The sequence below is a fragment of the Perca flavescens genome, chromosome 9, assembly GCF_004354835.1.
Source record: "Perca flavescens isolate YP-PL-M2 chromosome 9, PFLA_1.0, whole genome shotgun sequence".
NCBI lineage: Eukaryota > Metazoa > Chordata > Actinopteri > Perciformes > Percidae > Perca > Perca flavescens.
In genome coordinates this window covers 33,897,393-33,922,031 of record NC_041339.1, presented here as the reverse complement: position 1 = coordinate 33,922,031, position 24,639 = coordinate 33,897,393, and the positions used below count along the sequence as shown (strand labels likewise).

The window sequence follows — 24,639 nt, the reverse complement described above, 5'->3', positions numbered from 1 at the left end:
GAGGAAAATATGCGATTGCGATTCTTTTGACGGATATTGCGATATGATTCACGATATTGGAGGGATGGATCATTTTTGGATAATTATTCTCATTTTCACTGAAGAAAAAAAAAAAAAAAAAAGGTTTAAATGATTATAGTGTGATTTATGCGAGAATCTATACCAAACAAAGATTTTTTTCATTAGCCTGTAGGATATGATGTGTAGGATGGAACGTCTCTGGAGCCCCACAATACCTAATTCAGAATGGTTTGACAGATATTTTGCCTTTAACAAATATTGCGCCCGCCCCTGCGATTTGGATATTGGGATTTTGATAAAGTTGTGATTAATTGTGCAGCCCTACTACAAACTATACAAAAGTAATCTGGAATTATCCTTTAAAGAGACCAAGAAAGAGTGGCTGACAGGACCAATCAATCATTCAGTTTACACCTGTGCACCGTGTCTCTGTTGAACAATCTGCTCCACATTTGTTCCCAACACTGACAACATTATCACTAATGGTTAAATCTGGGAAACACCTGTAGGGAGGTTATGTTGGGCTTAAAGGGAAATTGGTGCCTTCTAGGCCAAGATAAGACAGAAAATGTGTTTTTGGCATATGGATGAAAGACACCAAATCCCAGAATGCACTTGCTTTGCTGCTGTATGAGGCCACTCCCAAGCCACGCCTGCCCTTTACAGACAGACAGGGAGACAATCAACTCTGCAAGTGTGTTTTATTGTCATTTCAACCATATACACGAAAAAACGTTTCACCGTGGCTCAAGTGGTGTTACACATTTAAAACATGCTTTTTTCGGCCACAGCTGATACATTATCCGCACTTCTTTCAGCGGATTGATTGATAGCTCCAGAGTGAACAGAACTGTGTCCATGGCAACGCTCTGCTATGCATGGCAACGGTGTGTTATCCTTAGCAGCAGTCTGTTGTCAAGAAATAACAGACCGCATTCTACATTAGAATTCAACCAAGCAATGTAATAAAAGAAGGCTAACTCATAGCTACTAGCATTAGCTCTTGGTGGGCTGTGGTTTAAACATCGAGTATAAACACAGCCGTACATTTGCGTGGGATGTAGCTAGAATTGTCGGCATTTTACAGTCACAAACTCCACCAGCAGTTAGCAGTTAGTTGGATACAAATCACCCCATTTCTGCAACAGGCAGTCCGGGGTAACACAGCCCACCTCCACTAGTAGTCTTACCCGGTGACAGCAGGCTGGATTGTCCACAGCAATATTTCCACAACAACAAAAACACAGCACAGCAGTCTCTGAACTCGCGTTGGGAGTTTCGTTGAAGTTGGATGTAGTCCAGTTTGTTTAATGAGCGGACACTTGCAAGCACGATTGGTGAACAGATGGCCGGCTAGCGTTAGCTTTCCACCGGCACACTCGTTCAACGCTCCCCACTGATGAGGTCACTTTACCGGCTACAGGAATCGAGCACCACCGCTGGTCTCCGTGCAGGCAAAGCTTGCGTAGTGTGTCGAGTATTGCGTCCGTAATAAAGTGTCCTGCAAATTCTCCAATGTGTTCCAATGTATCCCGGTGGTACACGTGTGTGGTAGTTTGAATGCACATCATTTTTGTTCTAAAATTTCCAAGACTGTATGGCTGCAGCCTGGAGCGTCCCATATCATGCCGTCCCGTCTACTTTTCAAAATAAAAGCTTGCGTCCCAAAATTTCCATCGGGATGAACAGTTTCTGATCCTGCTGAGAATCTAAGCGAGGATTCAAGATGGCTGACACTCGTTTTTTCCTCAGCAATCTCCGGAAAAAGACGACAGTCCAACCCCCTTTGGGCTATGCGGAAGTGGCTCCTAATACACAATGAATACAGGCTGTAGTCTTTTGCCTCTGGGCAAAAAAGCCTCAGATGACGCAAAAATCGTCATTTTGCGTCATCTGAGTTTTTGTTCCAAACCCTCAATACAGAGATCTCCCCTCTCAGGGGGACATGAGGGAGGGAAGCATGGTCATTCAAAAATACTACCGGGGTTCTACTGATACAAAGCTTAATGCTAATCGGTGAAGTTTCCCTTTAAGAAGCCTACCCTCTGTCTGCAAGCAGAGAGGTCAGGGACATAAGGGAAAGTCTGCATGCCAATCATGGCTGGAGGCACACAGTTAAAAACCTGGGGGGCCCCCCAAGAGAGTGGACAAAACTTAACTTTCCCCATGGGAGGGACACAGATGCAAAGGAGAGAAAGGAAAGGAGGGGACAAGTGTTGTCCAAGAGGGAAAGAGGTACTTAAATGGGAGGGAAAGCAGTAGTGGGGACTGGAGATAGTAGAGGGTCACTGAATAACTCAACAAGACCAGAATAGACTTGGGGGGTTCGGGTGACCAGTCCGGTATGACTGAAATGGAAAGTTGGAATGGCTGGGGAAAAAAAAAAATGGCAAGATGATAAGGGGTCAGGTTTCTCCTCAGCCTGGGGCCTTGACCTGGGGTTGGGATGGAGAACCAGATGGAGTAGGCGGGTGGGAGCGGGAGGGCGTAAGATTGAAGTGGGGACAGAAAGATGGAGATAAAAAAAGATAAGAGCTTATGATCATAAAACCTGAGTACTGAGCAAGAAGGGATTATCAGTTCACATGACCATACAAAATTCACTAGCATTATAGGAATATGGGTCTTGGCCCCTACTTGGCTCCACCAGCACACTGAGACTTGCAGCCAAGACATTCATTAGGGAAATACGTTTAATCCCTGTGGACAGAGAGGAAGTAGAGCGATAGAGTGATGGTGCTGGGGAGCAATCACAGAATGTGACTGCAGATAGAAGACCAGAAAGAGGAATAGTGTAGAGAGAAAAGTGTGGAATGTACTGAGAACAGCTTGTGCACTGTGTGTGTACGTGGGCATGTGTACGTGGTCAGTGTGACCTCTGCAGTGCTGGCACAACAACATACATCTACTGCCTAAACATTCATGGCCCTTTAGAAGCACTGATGCAGGGTTTCTGCAGGTTTCACCAAGTCAAATTTAAGACTTTTTAAGACCTTTTTAAGACCCTTATGAATTAAATTTAAAGGTGCTCTAAGCGAGGTCACGTGTTTTTTAGGATACTTTTTTTTTTTCACATACAGCAAACATCTCCTCATCATCCCACTAGCTGCCTGTCCCCTGAACACACTGTAAAAAAACGCGTTCTCTGTAGACAGCCCAGGGTCCACAAACGCCAACAAAAACAAACTGCGCCAACCTGCGCCACCAAACATAACAAACAGTGTTCTAGCGTTCCAGCCAATAACCAACGAGAAGGACTTGGGGGTGGGGGTTGGGGGGTTAGTGCGCAGAAGCACGGCGGAGAGCGGACGGGATGATGAGGAGGAGGGAGGGGCGAGCTTCGAACGTCAACAAGAAGTGACATCACCCAACATCGCTTAGAGCAGTGGTTCCCAACCTTTTTTCCTTGGCGCCCCCCCTACTCATGTCTAAGAAAAGCTGAGCCCCCCCCCCGCCCGAAACCGAAGTTGAGGTAACTCTCGAGATAGAGCCTTACTTTCTTTTTTGATACAGAGCAGTTATCAGCACTGTTACGTTTCTCCGCCAGTGTTAGGGTTGTAGCAGGGAGGAGTAGGGAATGGCGGACCCAAAATGCAGAGAGCAGGCAGGCAAGCAGGGGAACGTTTGAAGTGGAGGATCTCCGTGAACCATCACCTTATCGTGGTGGAGAGGTTTGTGTGTCTCTGTGAACCTGAGGGCTGTGTTGTCTGGAGCTTTGTGCTCCTGGTAGGGTCTCCCAAGGCAAAGTGGTCTCAGGTGAGGGGCCAGACAAAGAATGGTTCAAAAACCCCAATGAAGAAGCAAGGTAGAGATGGAGTGACCCTGCCCGGAGGAAGCCCGGGGCCCCGTCTGGAGCCAGGCCCAGACGGGCGGGCTCGCCGGGCGAGCGCCTGGTGGCGGGTTTGCCACGGAGCCCGCCGGGCACAGCCCGAACAAGCTACGTGGCTCCCATCTCTCCAGCCCATGGGCCCACCACCTGTGGGAGGAACCGTTGGGGTCGGGTGCGATGCCACATGGGTGGCAGTGAAGGTCAGGGGCCTCGGCGGACCAGACCCGGGCGGCAGACGCTGGCTCTGGGGGCGTGGAACGTCACCTCTCTGTGGGGGCAGGAGCCGGAACTGGTGCGGGAGGTGGAGCGCTACCGGTTAGATCTGGTGGGGCTTACCTCTACGCACAGTCTCGGGTTCTGGAACCATACTCCTGGATAGGGGTTGGACTCTTTTCTTCTCCGGAGTTGCCCAGGGTGTGAGGCGCCGGGCGGGTGGGGGATACTCACAAGCCCCGGCTGGCGCCGCTGTGTTGGAGTTTACCCCGGTGGACGAGAGGGTCGCCTCCCTACGCCTGCGGGTTGTGGGGGGGAAAACTCTGACTGTTGTTTGTGCATATGCACCAAACAGGAGTTCGGAGTATTCGGCCTTCTTGGAGACCTTGACTGGAGTCCTGCATGGGGCTCCAGTGGGGGACTCCATTGTTATGCTGGGGGACTTCAACGCACACGTGGGCAATGATGGAGACACCTGGAGGCGTGATTGGGAGGAACGGCCTCCTGATCTAAACCAGAGTGGTTGTTTGTTGTTGGACTTCTGTGCTAGTCATGGATTGTCTATAACGAACACCATGTTCGAACATAGGGATGCTCATAAGTGTACCTGGTACCAGAGCACCCTAGGCCGAAGGTCAATGATCGATTTCATAATCGTTTCATCTGATCTGAGGCCGTATGTTTTGGACACTCGGGTGAAGAGAGGGGCAGAGCTGTCAACCGATCACCATCTGGTGGTGAGTTGGGTCAGGGGGTGGGGGAAGACTCTGGACAGACCTGGTAAGCCCAAACGTGTAGTGCGGGTAAATTGGGAACGTCTGGAGGAGGCCCCTGTCCGACAGACTTTCAACTCACACCTCCGCGGAGCTTTTCGTGCATCCCTGTGGAGGCTGGGGGCATTGAACCCGAGTGGACAATGTTCAAAGTTTCCATTGCTGAAGCTGCGGCGAGGAGCTGTGGTCTTAGGATCTTAGGTGCCTCAAGGGGCGGTAACCCACGAACACCGTGGTGGACACCAGTGGTCAGGGAAGCCGTCCGACTGAAGAAGGAGTCCTTCCGGGATATGTTATCTCGGAGGACTCCGGAGGCAGTTGCAGGGTACCGAAGGGCCCGAAGGGCTGCAGCCTCTGCCGTGAAAGAGGCAAAGCAGCGGGTGTGGGAGAAGTTTGGAGAAGACATGGAGAAGGACTTTCGGTCGGCACCAAAGTGTTTCTGGAAAACTGTTCGCCACCTCAGGAGGGGGAAGCGGGGAACCATCCAAGCTGTGTACAGTAAGGATGGGACACTGTTGACCTCCACTGAGGAGGTAATAGGGGCGGTGGAGGGAGCACTTTGAGGAACTCCTGAATCCGACTAATCGCCCTCTATGTTAGAGGCAGAGCTGGAGGATAACGGGGATTGTCGCCGATTTCCCAGGCGGAAGTCACTGATGTAGTCAAACAACTACACAGTGGCAAAGCCCCGGGATTGATGAGATCCGTCCAGAAATGCTCAAGGCTCTGGGTGTGGAGGGGTTGTCCTGGTTGACACGCCTCTTCAACATTGCGTGGAAGTCTGGGACGGTGCCAAAGGAGTGGCAGACTGGGGTGGTGGTTCCTCTTTTTTAAAAAAGGGGGACCAGAGGGTGTGTGCCAATTATAGGGGTATCACACTTCTCAGCCTCCCTGGTAAAGTCTACTCCAAGGTGCTGGAAAGGAGGGTTCGGCCGATAGTCGAACCTCGGGTTGAGGAGGAACAATGCGGATTCCGTCCTGGTCGTGGAACAACGGACCAGCTCTTCACTCTCAAGGATCCTGGAGGGAGCCTGGGAGTATGCCCAACCGGTCTACATGTGTTTTGTGGATTTGGAGAAGGCGTATGACCGGGTCCCCGGGAGATACTGTGGGAGGTGCTGCGGGAGTATGGGGTGAGGGGGTCTCTACTCAGGGCCATCCAATCTCTGTATGACCAAAGTGAGAGCTGTGTCCGGGTTCTCGGTAGTAAGTCGGACTCGTTTCAGGTGAGGGTTGGCCTCCGCCAGGGCTGCGCTTTGTCACCAATCCTGTTTGTAATATTTATGGACAGGATATCGAGGCGTAGTCGGGGTGGGGAGGGGTTGCAGTTTGGTGGGCTGGGGATCTCATCGCTGCTCTTTGCAGATGATGTGGTCCTGATGGCATCATCGGCCTGCGACCTTCAGCACTCACTGGATCGGTTCGCAACCGAGTGTCAAGCGGTTGGGATGAGGATCAGCACCTCTAAATCGGAGGCCATGGTTCTCAGCAGGAAACCGATGGAATGCCTTCTCCAGGTAGGGAATGAGTCCTTACCCCAAGTGAAGGAGTTCAAGTACCTTGGGGTTTTGTTCGCGAGTGAGGGACAATGGAGCGGGAGATTGGTCGGAGAATCGGGCGCAGCGGGTGCGGTATTGCATTCAATCTATCGCACCGTTGTGACGAAAAAGAGAGCTGAGCCAGAAGGCAAAGCTCTCGATCTACCGGTCAGTTTTCGTTCCTACCCTCACCTATGGTCATGAAGGCTGGGTCATGACCGAAAGAACGAGATCCAGGGTACAAGCGGCGAAATGGGTTTCCTCAGGAGGGTGGCTGGCGTCTCCCTTAGAGATAGGGTGAGAAGCTCAGTCATCCGTGAGGAGCTCGGAGAGAGCCGCTGCTCCTTTGCGTCGAAAGGAGCCAGTTGAGGTGGTTCGGGCATCTGGTAAGGATGCCCCCTGGGCGCCTCCCTAGGGAGGTGTTCCAGGCACGTCCAGCTGGGAGGAGGCCTCGGGGAAGACCCAGGACTAGGTGGAGGGATTATATCTCCAACCTGGCCTGGGAACGCCGGATCCCCAGTCGGAGCTGGTTAATGTTGCTCGGGAAAGGGAAGTTTGGGGTCCCCTGCTGGAGCTGCTCCCCCCGCGACCCGACACCGGATAAGCGGACGAAGATGGATGGATGGATGGACAAACAAACCAAGGGAGTCCTGTTAGCTGCAGCTGGCAAAAACCGATTCCAAAAATGAAGACAAAAGGTATCAACAAAAACCAAGGGAATCCAAGAAAACAGGAATAACCGGGAGCACAGAAATAGACGAGGACTGACACTGGGGGACACAAAACACACAAAATGATCTGATACTGGACAAGGGGAACACAAAGACTAAATGCACAGACTAATGAGATAACACAAGACAGGTGACACAAGGGCTGGGAAACAGGTGAAACACATTAGGCTGGACAAAGCAATCGAAAAAGGAGGGAAACACAAGACAGGAAGTAAATTGGACAAGACAGAAAACCAGAGACTTTAAAATAAAACAGGAAACTGAGCAAAAGACAACACAGAAAACAGACTACCAAACTAAGACAACACCAAAACCATAACAGCCATGTTTCATTCATAAAATAGTGATGCCGTGGCGGCAGGAAAAATGAGGATACAACAAAATATATAGTTTTCATACAGACTTTTGTATACATTAGATATTCTAGTGTATTATCATAATTTGTTTAACGTGTGCAAAACAATTTTTTTTACCTCAACCTCAAACCAGATAAAGACTCGCGCCCCCCCTGTGATCTTTGCCGCCCCCCCTGGGGGTGCCCGGACCCCAGGTTGGGAACCACTGGCTTAGAGCACCTTTAAGACCTTTATCACAACATCAACTAAGCCCTAAATGCAGTTGTTTTTCAAGCCAAGTACTGCTAAACTTGCACTTCCCCATAGCTGAAGAATAAAATCTGTTTAATGTCTGTGGTACAATCCGAAAGAGACTCGCGCAATAACACGAAAGCTGATTGGCTGCAATAGAAGTTGCATGTTGGTCTCATTTGTAGTCGTAATGCAGCGAAATTATATTTGGACTAGCGAAAGAAAGAACTACAACACCACAGAATAACAAATGAGCATTAGGAGGTAGCGTTGCATGGATGTAGGAAAAAAAAAAGACCTGTTTAAAATTATTTAAGACCTAGAACACAATACTTCAGCGAATTTAAGACTTTAAGGCCTAAAATGCATGGCGCTTTTGGAGAAACAGCTTAAGTTGATGAATAAAGTTGATGAATATTTAACACTTCGTAGAAAACGCCTAATATCAGTTATTTTTTCTGTTGACCAATCAGATGAAAACAAGAGGAACCAGACTTGTTGTAAGCAAATCAAAATGTTTCTGCAAGCCAAGAGAGAATGTCATGATAAAGGGCATCAGGCATGGAAAATTGCAATCGATATTGGCTGCGTGGTTATGTTTTTCTTTTTAAACTTTTCTTTGAAATTGTGGTTTAAGATAAGTAATTATAAGATAAGTAAATATTAAAACGTTAAAACTGGGAGAGAAAAAAAACATCCACACAACTGTGTGGTTGTGATTTGATAAGAATAGATTAACACTAGCAAAAACAAGCCAAGAACATGGCAGAAAATTTGTGTTCATGTAGGTGCCCGTGGCTCAGACTAAGAATCTAGGTAAGAAAGTTCATTACTTTGAGTTTTTCATGGCCTTTGAGTCACAAAGTGTCCCTTATTAGTCAGCTAGAATGAAATGCCCTACCAAAAAGGAAAACCTGGAGAAGTCTAGACCCAAAGGAACTGGAATTTCCATTGACTGCTTTAGATTAATCCTCACTTCAACTTTGGCTCTATGAAACTAATACAGAGGTTCCAAAGACAAGCCCTTAAAATTATGCGATTAAACTGAACAATTTATAACCCTTCTAGAAGTCATCAACAAGACCCTGAAGTCAAAAAACAATCCCAATGTTAACAGCCATGCTCAAGTGCCCAGATAACACTGCCCTGGCCATAATGACCAACCAGTGTTCAACCCCCCTCCCCCCCACCAATCCCATTAGTCATACTATCCCTTCTGTACCATGTGTCCATGTCCGTGTGTGTGGGACATAATTAACATGCCAAGCGCTCCTCAGACTCTTTGCTCTTCTTCCCACGTAAACGACTAACCCCCCAATAATTATTATGGTAACACGTCAGTGTGTGCAGACATATGGAGGGGAGCTGGGGGAGATAGGGTTACTGTCATAGGGACAGGGGGGGTACAGCAGGGTGAGGGGCTGGGCGGCTATACCAGCCTGCTTCCCAGCTGACAAAAGGTGAAGATTTATGGAGTAGCTCCTAATGGCATTGTACTTTCCCCTCCCTGTTACCAGAATGCAACACAACAAGACCATAACTGCACAGCACTGACCCACACTGATTGATAGAATTAGAGAAAAAGTTTAAGAATTAACAGAGCTTAGATGTTGCTCCGTGACTATGTTGAGTTTAGTGTAATTTCAACATTGGAGACTTTTAATGATTTGAATCATTACTTGAACTGTATACATAAGATTACACCAGTGGTCCTCAAACTAGGGGCCCGAGGACCACCAGGGGTCCTTGATTTTGGTCATGGGTATTCATACACTTTCTGTAATACAACTTTTAATGCAAAAGTCCTATCAGATGGGGGACCCTGGGATGAAATCTTATCAAATGGGGGTCCGCGGTAGTCTGGCTATCACCAGACCAAGCTCAATCTTTTAAGATTGAACATTAGTCTGGGGAGTCTGCTCTGTATTTTCTACTGCACAAGAGGCGGGATCATCGGGCATAGTTCAAATGACTCTGGGCGCAATTGGGTAGTCCTTTAACCAATCAGACCAACGATCTGGGTGACGTAGCAGCGGCGGCGGCATCAATGGGTGGCCGCCATGTTGAATGTAAACAAAAAGCTGCTTGCCATCGCTTCCCTATCGTCATCGTGTTAAACCCGCCAATAGCGCGCCAGGTGGATAAGCCAGTTTGTGATTGGTCCCCGCAGATTTGTAACGGAAGCAGGATAGATAAACGTACAGGTTTCCAGCCTGAGCTGCAGGGAGAAATCAAATCGCCGGCAGATCGGGCTGGGTTCACCCAGTCTAGGTCCGCGGTCTGTTGTGTGTCAGTTTAGTGGTCCTTGACATGGAAAAGTTTGGGAGCCACTGAATTACACCACAGTCTCTAGGCAGAAGACAAAGTCATGAGGAATTGGGCATGTGTCCGTTTAAACATTGGAAACTTCCATTATTGTCAGGATTCATACCCCCCCCTTCCATAGCCAAAGATGGCAATGAACTCAACCCCAGAAAAGCCATTTACCAATAAATGACACCGGTATTGCCTGCCATGTGTTCTCAAATAATTAGGAAGGCTTTGCCTGCGTCCTGTTAGGTTTCTGATTTATTCACACAGCCTGGCACATGGGCCACTCCTCTGGATACCAAGAAAACATTTACCCCCTTAACTGGGAAGGAGTCACAGTCATCTCAGGCTAAGGTTTCTGGACTCAATAGTATTGATGACACATTTCAACACTTGCCGCTCATCCCCCCCCCTCAAACGTACGTAGGATAAAAACTCTCCTCACAACCCCTCAGGATGGCAACAGCACTATGAGCTCATCTTGGAGTTCTGTCAAAAATACATCAAAGACTGTTGGAACATCTAGAACCATATAAAACAGGTTTTTTTTTTCTTAATGACAATATGTGAAACCTGTTAAGCAATTTGAAAAGTTTTCAACAGACGTTATTCCAGTCATTTGAACAGGTTTAGTGTGTTCACTACTCTTTGTGTGTCCTTGAGGCCAGCAAGGTCCATCTGCATGTTGATCTCGAATGAGTCTGAACTTTAATTATGGCCAGTTGACAGTTTGATGAGAGTCCATGGAAGGAGGAGGGGTCTTACAATACAGATGGTTATGAGTTACAGTTATGTGGACATAATGTATACAGGGGTCTGATCACTGGCCTGCACTGCTCCCTGGGTCCTAAGAGGTTAATCAAAATGCCAAGTGTTACTGTGCACCGCGTCAGAGAGCTATACTGAGCCCATCCTGCACAAGATACCATCTAACATGAGAAACTGAATCATTCACGCAACCAAATAGCCATACTGTTTATAGCAGGCACAAAGATATATGCATGCAGGGGTTGAAGCTACTTTTTCCTCCTGAATGCTAAAACATACGCAGAAAAGAAACAAAAACTTGTGTACCTCTCCTACTCTGTCGGCAGTGGCAACAGTAGTTTTTGCCTAAATCATTATGGTAATGCAACAATTCTGGATGTTTGATTTGTTTGCATGTTTGTGGGAGCATGTGTCCTGCAGACGTGTTTGCGCGTGTGTGACAAATGGTGACAGATATAAAGAGAAAGAAAGAAAAAGGACACCACAGACAGAGACACAAGACAGAAAGAGAGGACACAGGTCCACCTGTCAGACACAGAGAGCGCGAGAAATTGAAAAGGAATGAGCAGAACGCCAGTGTGTGCACGGTTGAGTGTGTGCGTGCGCTTTTGCATTTGGTTAAGGTCTGCACAGTGCAAATGCGTGTGTGTTGTTTGACTGATAATACTATGGGAGCACTGGAGAATGGCATTCAGAGAACGGTATGTAGAAAGACAGCTGATGGGAGAATCACTCACTCACACACACACACACACACACAAAATCATTTGACCAATAAAAAGTTCTGAGAATAATCTGTATACACGTACATTAGCTATCGAGTGACACTTCCAGTATGCACATAACTACAACAGCTGTGGGCTGTGATGTCCAAACAAACAAATAAATAAATAAGGAGTTCATTTCCTCTATAAGCAGCCTCTGGGTGTGTGTGTGTGTGTGTGTGTGTGTGTGTGTGTGTGTGTGTGTGTGTGTGTGTGTGTGTGTGTGTGTGTGCAGGACAAGTGCCTGTGGTGTGAAGGAAAAGTGGGAGAAACTGGAGAAAGTGTGAACCAAATAGTGATGCAAAGAAAAACAAACAAAAATAAAACAAGCGTGTGTAGCGCCAAGCTGCAGTCAAAAAAGGGACAGCCTGGGCTTTAGAGTGCAGTCCAAAGACAAACTCGTTGGCAGTGATATATAGTGATCTTTGTGTTTTCATATTCATATCATCATCAAAAATGTAATGACTTTATGCCAACAAATATTGCTATATTCTTACTTCCTGGACAATAACATGGATATCGAAGGTTTACCTACTAACAAGGTTTAAGAACATGAAACGTTTAAATGATGACCTACTGATGATACTCCAAGACTCTGATTAGCAAGGCTGAGAGAAGATCAACACAAGTCAAAGACAGCAGAAAATCACAATGTACAACTGCAAGGTCGTAATGTAGCAACAGCAGAGGTAGAAGTACATAAATAGGTCTGCAAGGATGGCAATGCCAAAACAGGTTTCCCCTTTGTGCAGGTGCAGCCGGCAAATCGAATATTCATTTAAATGCACCTTCACTGTTCTTTCACAGTTTGGGGTGAACCGTCACTTCCCTCCATGTTTAATAATGCACTACTTTTGTCTGATTTTTTGAAAGTCAAAAAGGTGGGCCTAAACTTCATTTAGGTCAGCAGTGCGTGGTGTAAATGGCCAGATGGCAATGTAATCATCTGCTGTAATGACTGCCTGAGTCCTATTGGACTGTTGGCATATTTACTTAAAAAGGAAGTTTGTCTTAAAGCAGACAAGTCGACATTTATATGTATGTGCAAATTAAAATGGTATCTTAACATTTCATTTGTGGTTGCATCATGTGTCGTACATACAGTACTGTGTAGCCTACATGCATAGCACTGGAGAGAGTAGGACCCCGATGCAGAGCAGCACATGTGATTTATGGGTGAAATAAATGGGATCACTGTAGGCACGGTAACGGGATCCCTGAAGGGGTAGGGGGTGGGTCATGGGGGGGTTGAGAAGGGAAGATTCTTTAGTGGTGGTAATGGGCTCCATGGTATCAGAGGGTGGAGGGGTGGGGGCAGCACATTGGTAAGCTGATGCTGAGAGCAAAGGTGTAAGAGAGTCACTCCTACTACAACACACAAACAATCTGACTGTGTGTGTGTGTGTGTGTGTGTGTGTGTGTGTGTGTGTGTGTGTGTGTTTTATGATTTACGTAAACAGGGCTGGGGACCAGCTGAGCAGTAAAACTCGAGTAGCCAGTGGGTACCCACTTCTAAATACTATCACACCAACAATCATTTCACCCTCAGCCGTGACAGTTGCAATGTAAACATGCCATTAATGTTACGAAGACATCTACAAAAGGAAAGTGCACCTGCAAATATTTGATTAATTAGAATCAACAGCACAAGGATAAATGATAAATTGACTTCCAAAAAATGTGAGTTGTAAAAATTGCAGAGCTCTAGGTGCATGTGTTTTTTTTTTTTTTTTTTTTTTTTAAACAGTGTCTTAAAGGGATAGTTGAGATCTTTTGAAGTGGTGTTGTGTGAGCTACTTCTCCATAGTCAGTGTGTTAGCTACAGGAGATGGTGGTCGGCTTGTCCCCAGTTTGGAGAAGCAGGCCAGGAGTACAGACACGGAAGCTAAGCAATGTCCTGCTGTGGATTATCGAGAACGCAATCAGCAGACCCACCGATAGAGAAAATAATCATTATTTGCAGCCAAGAGTTATAAGTTGCCACGCTGTGATATTAGACTTTGACACGAGTGTGATTTGCTGATGCTCATTTTTTTACATTAGCTCTCTCAATTTTGGTTTTCAGAAAAGTGATTTATAAATTCGAATGAACTCTCATCACATTAAAGTTCAGACCTAGAATAAGATTATACAGAAAAAAATGCCTGTAGTCTGCAAAGTGATATGCAGTACTGGGCTTAAAAAAAAATAAATAAAAAAAGTCACGAGGCATATTAGCGGAGCGGTGAAGACTGCCACGGAGAGGAAAAAGCCTGAGTGAGACTGGATGAGAGATGGTGAGGGAGGAAAGAAACCGGAGTGAGATAGAGACCTAAAACGCTCCAGAAGCCTGTCACATGGGGCCTGAAGCCGCACAGCTCAGCACTCTTCCTCTCTGTGTTCTGTCCGCTCCTGACATTTATCTGCTTTATTAGATTATCTGGGCTACATGGCTGTCTCCAGGCCCATGCAAGCACACACACACACACACACACGCACAAACACATATATATAGCTATATACATTCACACACACACCTCTGGATTCATTACAGCCCTAACTGCTTACTTAGGTTTATGCCCGCTTTAAATTAAACCACAGATAAGCAAGCACCTCAGAAAACAGGACCCCTAACGCGGAGAGGAGAGGCTAAAGCTGGCCATTGAGGAGGAAATTAAGAAACATTGTTTGGGAGTGTATTATCACGCATGTGTGAGTGGTCATAAGGTTTGTTTGGTTTTTTAACGGGCTCATCTATAGGGACTCTGCTTCCCATCATTAGTAATTCAATTTGCTCTTTATTAGCGGCTCTTATCGGAGGCACAGACGGCTACGAGCAGCTTTCCTCACTCCATCTTCCCCCTGCGCTCACCCCCTGCTCCACCTTTCCCGTGTCTCGGATTCTGAAAGCCCGTCTTTAATTAGAGACGCGTGTGTTCCTGCTGTGGGCCATTCAGGGTCTCCGCATGACATAGCATACACAGAGAAATGATGAAGAGGAGGGGAAGAGGGGGGGGGGACGTTGGTGGTGTGAGGAAGCATAGAAAAAGTTAAAGAATCAGAAAAAGAGAAGCAGACTGATAAGACGCAGAGCCATGGGGACGAATAAAGGCTTATGTTAATAGGGATGGCTTTTCTAATGTCTTCTGACTTCATTGAGTATGGGAGATTGCACCAAGATGGGCATGAGGCGTGTAGGGTACACGCAGTATGACCGGAGGGTTGGAGGGGCAAGAGGAAAGGGGGTGAGGTGGGGTGAGGGAGGGGGTGGGACTGTAAAAACAATGATTGCTTTCCATCAGGTTAGGCCTATATTCTACAGTTCGTTAAAACAATCCAATTTGCAAAAGGATAATTATGCATTAGCTCCTTTTTATCTACTGGAGGGAGAGCGGTGCCTGGGCTTGATAGCAGCGACGCCGCCTGCCTCCACCTCTGCAAATTACTCGCTATCGGCACTTGTTCGCCATCACGGCTGAATTGGGCAATCAATTAACCTCGCCCCTCCTCCTCTTTAGAGTGTGCCTGTTAAGCCTCTCCAGTGACAGCCGGCAACACAAAGCCCCGACAAGGACTACATGGGTGTGAGCTGCTGCCCTCTGCTGGAGATGGACCGAACAGCAGCTGTCAGAGCCACAGCTGAAGGGCCACCTACTTGTTCGGATTGTCCCGATTCCATAATGCATACCAATTACAAGCAGGTTTTAGGTATGTGGTGTTAACACTGAAAACATAAAAGTATACAAGTATGCGGTAAAAAAAAAAAGCTTGATTTGTGAGTGGTTGACATTTTAAGTGGATTAGCTCAAATGAATTGCAGATGGAGGTAAAAACAGCTCCAAGAATATCTTGGAATATATTCAGAAATATTTAAGGCTTTTAAATATATAAAGATTACATTTTTTACAAAATGGTAAAATACACAGATTTCTTGTGAAATGACTGCTAAAACAATGTACTACGACAATACGTTTATACAGTAGTACATACTATATTCTACTAATATGAAGTGGGCAGTAGTCTGAGGACATGGGTTGTGCAAAACTGACACAAGCACTGAAGGACACATGATGCCAAAGTAGAAAGAAAATGAAGTCAACTAAAGCAATAAACTGACTCAGAAATTCCACCAACTGCGGACCGGCTGCGTGTCGGCTCCGTGCTCCGCCGTCCGTCAATACAGGTCCGGATTTGTTGCGGCAAGGCTGCGGCCACGACTGACAGCTGTAGTCACGAGGACCCACGAGATCTCGCAAATGCACGTAGAATAGAACCTCAAAACCAACAACAGTTAGTTTCCATCCAGAGGAGTAGAGGGGAAACAGCTCTGTGCTGTGTTTTCAAGGTGTAGTGCAGGGAGATATGATCCGCCGTGAGCACGGTGTATTTTATTTTGAAACTTAACCGGATATTTATTTTGTTTCTGTGCTCGACTTCCTGTCCCGCATTATCTGCCGTGTGCTGAATTGCTGCGGAGCTCTCCGCCGTCCGGCAAAAATAGAAGCTCTGCGTATATCTGCTGCGGAGGGGTGCGGACCGGCGGAGCTGGGACGCAGTCGGAACGCAGACGTTCCGCAGTCAGTGGAAATACACACACTGACCTCCTCTGTGCTGACTTTGATGCATTAAACACAGTGAGACTTGGTGATGTTTTGGGGTGGGGCTTGCGGATATAAGAGATTGACTGAACGCGCTGTAGCAGACCTTTTGTAACATCAATCTAATGAAAATATGGAACAAGTCATGCATACGATCCTGTCATCAGGTAAGAGGCAAAATAAAGGCCGACCTCACAGATAGCAAGACTCCAACACAATCACATAGATTAACAAAACCTCCAGAAAAGAGCACCCAACATGACGTTTGGCAGAGAGCACAGTGTAACAGAAGGCAGCATCGCCTTGATTGGATTTGGGCCACACTTGTAGTGGGAAATCTAGTGGACATGCATTTGTCCTAAGGGCCTGTGTCCATATCACATTTTCCTCTGGCAGTAAAGCGCTGCGTGAGCTCTGAGCACCCGCACAAAAAAAAGAAAATCAGAGCGCTCTGAAAAAAAAGACGCTGAGTGCAGCGCATTTTCTCTGCGTACACTCTCTGGCGCTAAGAAATACACGCTTTATATGGACACTTAGCAGTACACTAATCACTAGATTTATTGTGACTAAAATCTCACAAGATCCTGCAGGACCTGAGAATTAAATGGTGATATAAAGTTTTTGAATGCTTGATGGCCAGTAGGCGAGTTATTGGCCAAAACACCATAGCACCACCAAATCGCCGTAGAGGGTAATTCTTATTAACTAAGTAGTGGGTAGGGCTGGGCGATATGGACCAAAAGTCATATCCCGATATATTTTGGCTGAATATCGATATACGATATATATCCCGATATTTTTTCCGCAAAGTGAGAGCAAATGTTCAGTCAAAGCCAAAATCAAATATGACATGTCACATGTACAGTGGGGGAAATAAGTATTTGACCCCTTGCTGATTTTGCAGGTTTGCCCACTTACAAAGAATGCAAAAATCTACAATTGTAATCATATGTACATTCTAACAGTGAAAGACAGAATCCCAAAGAAAATTCCAGAAAATCACATCATATGAATTTATTAAAATTGATAACCATCTGATGAGGAAAAACAAGTATTTGACCCCCTGGACAAACAGCATGTTAATATTTTGTAGAAAAGCCATTATTGACCAGCACAGATGTCAAACGGTTTTTATAGTTGGTGACAAGGTCTGTGCACATTTCGGCAGGGATGTTGGCCCACTCCTCCCTGCAGACAGCCTCCAAATCATTCAGGTTCCGAGGTTGTCGCCTGGCAACTTGAATTTTAAGCTCCCTCCAAAGATTTTCAATCGGTTAGGGTCGTTGTCGTGCTGAAACACCCATCCTCGACCCATCTTCAGCTCTCTCACTGAGGGAAGGAGATGTCGGTCCAGAATTCCACGATACATGGCCCCGTCCATCCTCCCCTCAATACGATGGAGTTGTCCCGTCCCCTTGGCTGAAAAGCACCCCCAAAGCATGATGATGCCACCACCATGCTTGACGGTGGGGATGGTGTTCTTTGGGTTGTACTCTGTGTTCTTTGCCCTCCAAACACGACGAGTTGAGTTGAGGCCAAAAAGTTCTATTTTGGTCTCATCTGACCACATCACCTTCTTCCAGGCCTCTTCTGAGTCGTCCAGGTGGTGAATGGCGAACTTCATGCGGGCCTGTACATGTTTCTTCTTGAGCAGGGGGACCTTGCGTGCACTGCAGGATTTCAATCCATGACGGGCGTAGTGTGTTACCAACCGTTTTTTTGTAACTGTGGTCCCAGCTGCCTTCCGTTGATTCATCAGTTCCCCCCTTGTGGTTTTGGGATGATTCCTCACCGTTCGCATGATCAGGGACACCCCACGAGGCAAGATCTTGTGTGGAGGACCAGACCGAGGGAGGTTGGCGGTGGTGTGGTGCTTCTTCCATTTCCTGATAACTGCACCGACAGTTGATTTTTTCTCTCAAGTTGCTTTCCGATTCTCTTGTAGCCCATCCCAGCCTTGTGCAGATCAACAATCTTGTCCCTGATGTCCGTAGAAAAGCTCTTTGGTCTTGCCCATGGTGGTTATGTTGGATGCTGGTTGTTTGGGTGTTGACAGGTGTCTTTTATACAGGTAACGAGGTGAGGATGGTGTATTTGATGTAGATAATTGGTTCAGATTGGGGCTGTGTCTTAAAGAAAGACTAACTGGCTTGTAGGAGCCAGAATACTTGCTGTTTGTCCAGGGGGTCAAATACTTGTTTTTCCTCATCAGATGGTTATCAATTTTAATAAATTCATATGATGTGATTTTCTGGAATTTTCTTTGGGATTCTGTCTTTCACTGTTAGAATGTACATATGATTAAAATTGTAGATTTTTGCATTCTTTGTAAGTGGGCAAACCTGCAAAATCAGCAAGGGGTCAAATACTTATTTCCCCCACTGTAGTTTCATAGAAACAGTTGCAAAATCAAATAAATAATAAACCGGTTTCTTCACCTGGTTCATGATTAAATGCTCAGCTGTTCAAATAACAATAAAATGTAAACCTAAATACTGTATAACAGGAGTACCTTTTTTGAAATCAAAGCTCCATATTTGTGATTCGTTCCAAAGGTCAATTAAGCTTTTGATATTAATATAATCTACTTTGTTCAAAATGTAATGCCTCATGCCTGTAAGCCTAGGTTTATAGTCCCATTCTTCCACTTGATACTGCTTCCACTTAAGTAAACTAAAAGATGAACTATCGACTACAAAACAAAGAAACTAATTAATGTGTTAATACAAAGAATATTTATTATGATCGGTTCACAGATCTGAGTCCAAACGGAAACTTCACCCTTCTGAACTAAGAGTTTCTGCTTCAAGGTGAAGTTTAAAACAGACTGAAATGTCCAGGCTCATTCCTCCACTATTTATTTCTGTATGTATTTATGCGTTACATGTAATTTTAACGGGCAGCAGACGGTCTCTGCTGCCCCGCTGTAGCTTCTCTCCGTCCGCCTGCCGCCGGCAAACTTAGTGGAACTTTCCGCCGATATCGACATACAGGTCGTCCTGGACTACGTGTAAGATCCTACCGATCACCACTCTGTCTTTGGCTGGTCCGATTTGGATCAGCGGGGACCGGCGCAGCAGCGAGGCAAAGCTGTGTTTTGCCCGGGGGAAGAGACGCTGCGGCCGGCCACGGAGCTCTCCGCCTCCCGCTGCCGCCGGAGCTCAGATTGCTGGTCGAAGGCGGCATACATAATCATAAAACACATTGTCACCTGTTAAATGTTATTCATTGCGGTTTGTTCTTTTCATTTCCTCTATCGAACATAATTAAGCAGTACAAAAGTCCGGCATCTTTAGCGTTGATCTGAATGCTTCGGACCCCTGTTCCAAGATGGCGGCGGTTTTGACGTATGTTTAGAACCTCAAGGCGACATCTGTGTATATATCTATGGGAGCAAGGATCACATTTGAACTATATTGATATATGCGATATGGTCTAATTCCATATCTCATTTAAAAATATATCGATATATTTTTTATATCGATATATCGCCCAGCCCTAGTAGTGGGTGAGAATTTGAACTGGATGGTAGCGGAGATCCACATGCTTCTAAGTTGGGGAGAGACCACGGACAACACGGTCGTAACCCAACTAGCCAAATAAGTTTGATATGTTCCCTCTTAACTAGGGCTGTGCACTGGCAAGAATCTGGCGGTACGATACGTATCATGATACATGGGTCACAATTCAATATATCGCGGTATATTTCAATACTGTGCTTAAGGCGGTATATTGGGATTTTTTTTAGAAAAACTAATATAAAAAAAAAAAAAAAAAAAAAAGACATGATGTGCATAAAAGTCAAAGAAGTTTACTTTACTTTATTGAGTATTGCGATTGTCTCTTCCTTCTCTAACAAAAACAAAAGTTGAGTAATACACTTCTAGAGACAATATATCATGAGACATTTCTAAAAACTAATAGTTTTCTAAGAAGAATGCACATCACATGTCAGTCAGTCTGACATTTATTTCATTTGTAAATGAGAACATTACATGGATTTTCTGTTTTGCTGGAAACGGATGTGATGTAGTCGGCATCAGAGGTACCGTACAAACAGAAAATATCTAGGGGAATCATTGGTAAAAATAAATACAAAATATTAGTTCTAGGGAAAAGATTCAATTTTAAAAATCGGCACAAAGAAAATCACGATACTTAGGATTTTCGATTGTTTTTCCCACCCCTACTACAGTATATCCACTATAATGTGAAGTATGTGCTTCTTACTTGTCCTTGATGAGGTGGGGGAGAGCCGCCTCAGCTTGTGTCTACCAAAAGACACAAGCTCCCTGGAGGGGGTCCTCCGGACTCCTATGGGACTCCTGGTGGAGCTGTGCATCCGACCCCGCAGGGAGTACCTCACTGCTGACGGGCTGGTCCCCTTCTCTGAACCGCCTCCACTGTGGTCACAGGACAGCGGACAAAGGAGAACAGCGTAATCAGTAATTCACTAGAGCACATACATGTGTCCAACTTAGGGCCCGCGGGCCAAACCTGGCCCCTCGCAGGTTTTAGTCCGGCCAACTTAGGTTCACAATACATTTATTTTATTTATTTATTTATTTTTACAATCATTATTGGGGCATTTCAGCCTTTAATATAGAGAACAGGACAGCTGTAGACAGGAAACGGGGGAGAGAGGGGGGAGACATGCAGCAAATGGCCGCAGGTCGGACTCGAACCCTGAGTCGCTGCGTTGAGGACTGAGCCTCTACACATGGGCACCTGCTCTACCAGGTGAGCAATCCGGGCGCCCAGGTTCACAATAAATTTTATCTAGTTGTGCGCCAAACCCAAAAAGACAGGAAAGTGTTTTTTCAAACAGCAATTACACAACACTCAGAGCAGAAATTGCCCAATTTGACAACTGACAAATCCCAGAGAGTCTTCATATTCAGGCTATGAAACAGGTTGCTGTGAGTCGGCCGTGTGGTGGCCTACTTTTGAAAATGTATTCGTTGTTTTCTTTGATTTGCTAAACTCTATGATCGCTAAGGAACTTCTCTGCTGACCTTTGTAGGGCTTTAGGATAACAAAAATGCGACAAAAGTCGAAATAAGTGACAAAAGTGTCGGAGAAAGCAACAAAAATAACAAAAGTATGTGACAAACATATTAAAAAACAAAAAAGCCACATGCAGCAATACAATCAAAGATATTTGACTTTTCTTAATAAAAGCATGTGAATGAACTATACTTGTCTGGCCCTTGATGTGATTTTCATTCAGAGTGGCCCTTAGTGAAAGTGAGTTAGACACCCCTGCACAAGAGGCTACTATTAAGAAGAAGAAGAAAATTCTATTTAATTCAAGTATTCTGCCATACTTTGCTGCCACCATCTGGCAAAAGACAGCTACTGCAAAGAAACTGGAATAAAGAATAGGAATTGAAATGTAATGTAAGTGTATTGTTGTATGTTGTTGTATATTGTTGTAAGTGTAAAGTGTTGTACGACCCACAATTTTGTATGCTGTGTATGCATATTTTAGTTTTTTTCTATAATAATAAGCTATTGTGAAGTAGGGGCAGGACTACAGTGGCACTCATAAGTTTATGAACCCATGCTAAAGTTGACTAAAGAGAGGAATGAAAAAATGAATGCCTTAATTTAAAAAATGAGGAAAAATCCAACTTTTAAAGACACCAATTTTCTTGGTATGTATGGAAATGGTGAAGAGTATGTGATGGTGTGGGGGGGCTATTTTAATTCCAAATGGCCAAGGGAACTTTATCAGGATGCATAGTATCCTGGATCCATGAAATAACTGGCCTTTAAAAATAAAACTCTACCTGCCTCTATGGGAATTTGACATAGGAGTGTGTATACTTATGCCCCCTGTATTTTAAGGAAGAACATTTATTTATTTACGATACATTATTCAATCACAAAGAAAATTGGTGTCCTTAAAGGTTGGATTTTTCCTAATTTTTTTTAATTAAGGCCTTAACATCAATTTCCAAAAGATGATTTTTTTTTTTTTTTTTTTAGTCAACTTCAGCATGGGTTCATAAACTTATGAGTGCCACTGTATACAAGCATTACTTTGGTAAAATTGGATTGGTTTGTCTAAGTTTGTGATTTTATATTGTGGTTTATATTGTTTTCTTTTTTTTTTTCCAACACACTGTTGATTGATGAATAAATACAAATCAAAACAAATTGAAAAGAACATATGTGGAGAAGGTGTCAGAGCACAACGTAAACTAGAAGAAAAATCTGATCATGCCCATGTTACTATTACTTACCCACTAGCAGATCTCCTAATGATTTTCATCCTGCTGCGGAGCTTGAACCCAGAAGGAGAGGAGGAGGGCATGAAGGAGCTACGTTGGCTCACAGATGGCAAAGCAACTCCTTTCACTCCTTTGTTGCTTTTTTCTGACGTCCAGTGGAAGGCGGATCTACGACGGGCCACCGCTGTCCCTGCCGCCGCTGCCGGGGAGGTACTCGGACCCCCAGCCTTCCAGCGGTAGCGGCTACTGGTTGAGGAGTTGGTAGAGGAACCCGCGATTCCCTTTCTCATCTTAGCAGAGGGAGTGGAGGCTGCTCTGAGTTTCTTGGTAACCTCGCCCTTCTCCAGAGCTCTCGGCGAAGGAGCCAGGGCTTTGGGCGATGGAGACTTTCGAGGGACTTTAGCTTGGGCTCCAGCGGAGGAGGAGACCCATCTGTATTTGGAGGTCTTGGGGGCCACACTGATCGAGCTTAGCTTTCGGGGTAGCTTCTTGCCAGGCGTTCTCTTGTTTGTGCATAATGGGGAGCTTCCACTGGCAACTCCAGCTTTTGAGACTGACGCCGGGGCAACAGCCAAGGCTTTGCCTTTGGGTGAGGAAACAGGGCTAGCTTGTGGAGGGTCCACTCCTCCCACGTTGCGGCTCTTTACCCAAGTGAACTTGGATTTTTTCAAAACAGACGCGCTGACTTGGCCCCGGCTGGTGTGAGACGTGGGTTTGACGGAGGGTTGTTTTGATACTTTAGACACAGAAAGAGGTGGTGCGGTATTACCAGCCATGAAAACTGCCGGAGTAGTAATAGTTGGTTTAGTCTCAGTGCCGGTTTTGCTTGAGAGGGAAGGTTTGATCAGTGCCGGAGGGCTGCTCTGCAAACTGGTCGAGGCGTCGGCCCGAACTGAAGACCGCACTACCGAAGAACCACTGACTCGGTTTTCTGGCAAGACGTCACGGCTGCTTTCAGTCCTCCCCTGCAGATCTTGAGTCCGTCCGTGAAGCGGTTCACGTTGGGCAGTAGTAGTGCCTGTTGAGCTTGAATCTCCTGTTCCTCCTTCATACTGAGACACAGCCGCTCCGGTCTTTCTAACAGCATCTGCGTTTTCTTTCTTTGCCGCAACTCTCCCCGCGATACTGTTTGTATGTCCCTCTCTCTTCTGCTGAGGGATCCCTGATGATGTTGTGATTCTAGCACTCTCCTCTCCTCTGCTGTTGCTGGGCAGTGAGGTGCTGTAAGATACACCGTAGGAACTGGACTGATGGAGAGAGGAGGAGGAAGAAGCTGAGGGACGTCCGACAGAGGACTGGGAATTCTTGTTGTTCAGCGAGTACGTTTCCCTCCAGCTTCCACGTCTCAGAGGAGCATACAGTCCCCCTCTGGAGCTGCGAGGAAGGGTGACAGATGTGCCGTGACCTCTGCCTCTGGCTGACATTGGAGCTTCTGGATGCCTCTGCTCATCTCCTGCAAACGGGGTGTCGCCATGGACACTCTTATGTTCATTGATGAGATCTGGGAAATTAAAAACAGGAGTCATTTAGCTGTACAATCCCATACAGAGGGATGAACTACAAGAAAACAGAAACCATGTAAGAGTGTCGGTTTACCCAGCAAAATATATTTCTCACTTCACTTTAATTGCATTTAGTCATGTTGGTTTAGTTTAAAGATGAAAAAATAATAATAAATAAATAATAATAATAATAAACTGTCTCTTTGGGAAATGACCCTCTAACGTTGCACTACTGTTCTATCTAAACTGATCGGACATTTGGGAGCAACGTATGAGTCTTTCACCACCAGCATTATCGTCATCAAATGAGGAAATATCTTTCAGAAGAAAATTGTTAACATCTGCAGAGTTCCAGGCTCTTTTAACGTTAATCTATGACACGTGTCAAACTCAAGGTCTGAGGGCCAAATCCGGCCCCTCGCAGGTTTTGATCCGGCCCACATTTCAATTTAGAGTCACAATAAATTCAGGCCCACCTACTTTTTGTCGCTTTTTCCAAAGTTTTTGGTGTTTTTTTCAATATTTTTGATGCCTTCTCTAGCAGTTTATTTTCAATGCTTTAGGCACTTTGTTTTAACGTTTTTGATGCTTTGCTCAATGTTTTGCCACTTTTACAGAGTTTTTTTGGCACTTTTTACGATGTTTTTGGCACTTTTCAGACAATTTTGAGGCCTTTTTCAGCACTTTATTCAACGTATTTGTCGCTGGCTAAGGAACTTTTTTGGGGCTTCATGATGTCCCAAAATGTAAGTGAGAAGACTACAGTATATGAGACATGCAATAATGCAGT

At 45.6% G+C, this 24,639-nt stretch overlaps 1 protein-coding gene across 1 annotated transcript in view; it reads right to left on the bottom strand.

Moving 5' to 3' along the window:
* Positions 1–24,639, bottom strand: part of zc3h3 (zinc finger CCCH-type containing 3) — a 93,937-nt gene that overhangs the window by 68,507 nt on the left and 791 nt on the right. Inside the window, exons 2-3 of the mRNA XM_028588197.1 lie at positions 22,360–23,848; positions 20,342–20,514 (exon numbers count right to left, since the gene is read on the bottom strand). Of these exons, the coding sequence (XP_028443998.1) occupies positions 20,342–20,514; positions 22,360–23,848 (1,662 nt within the window). The remainder of the gene's footprint in view (positions 1–20,341; positions 20,515–22,359; positions 23,849–24,639) is intronic.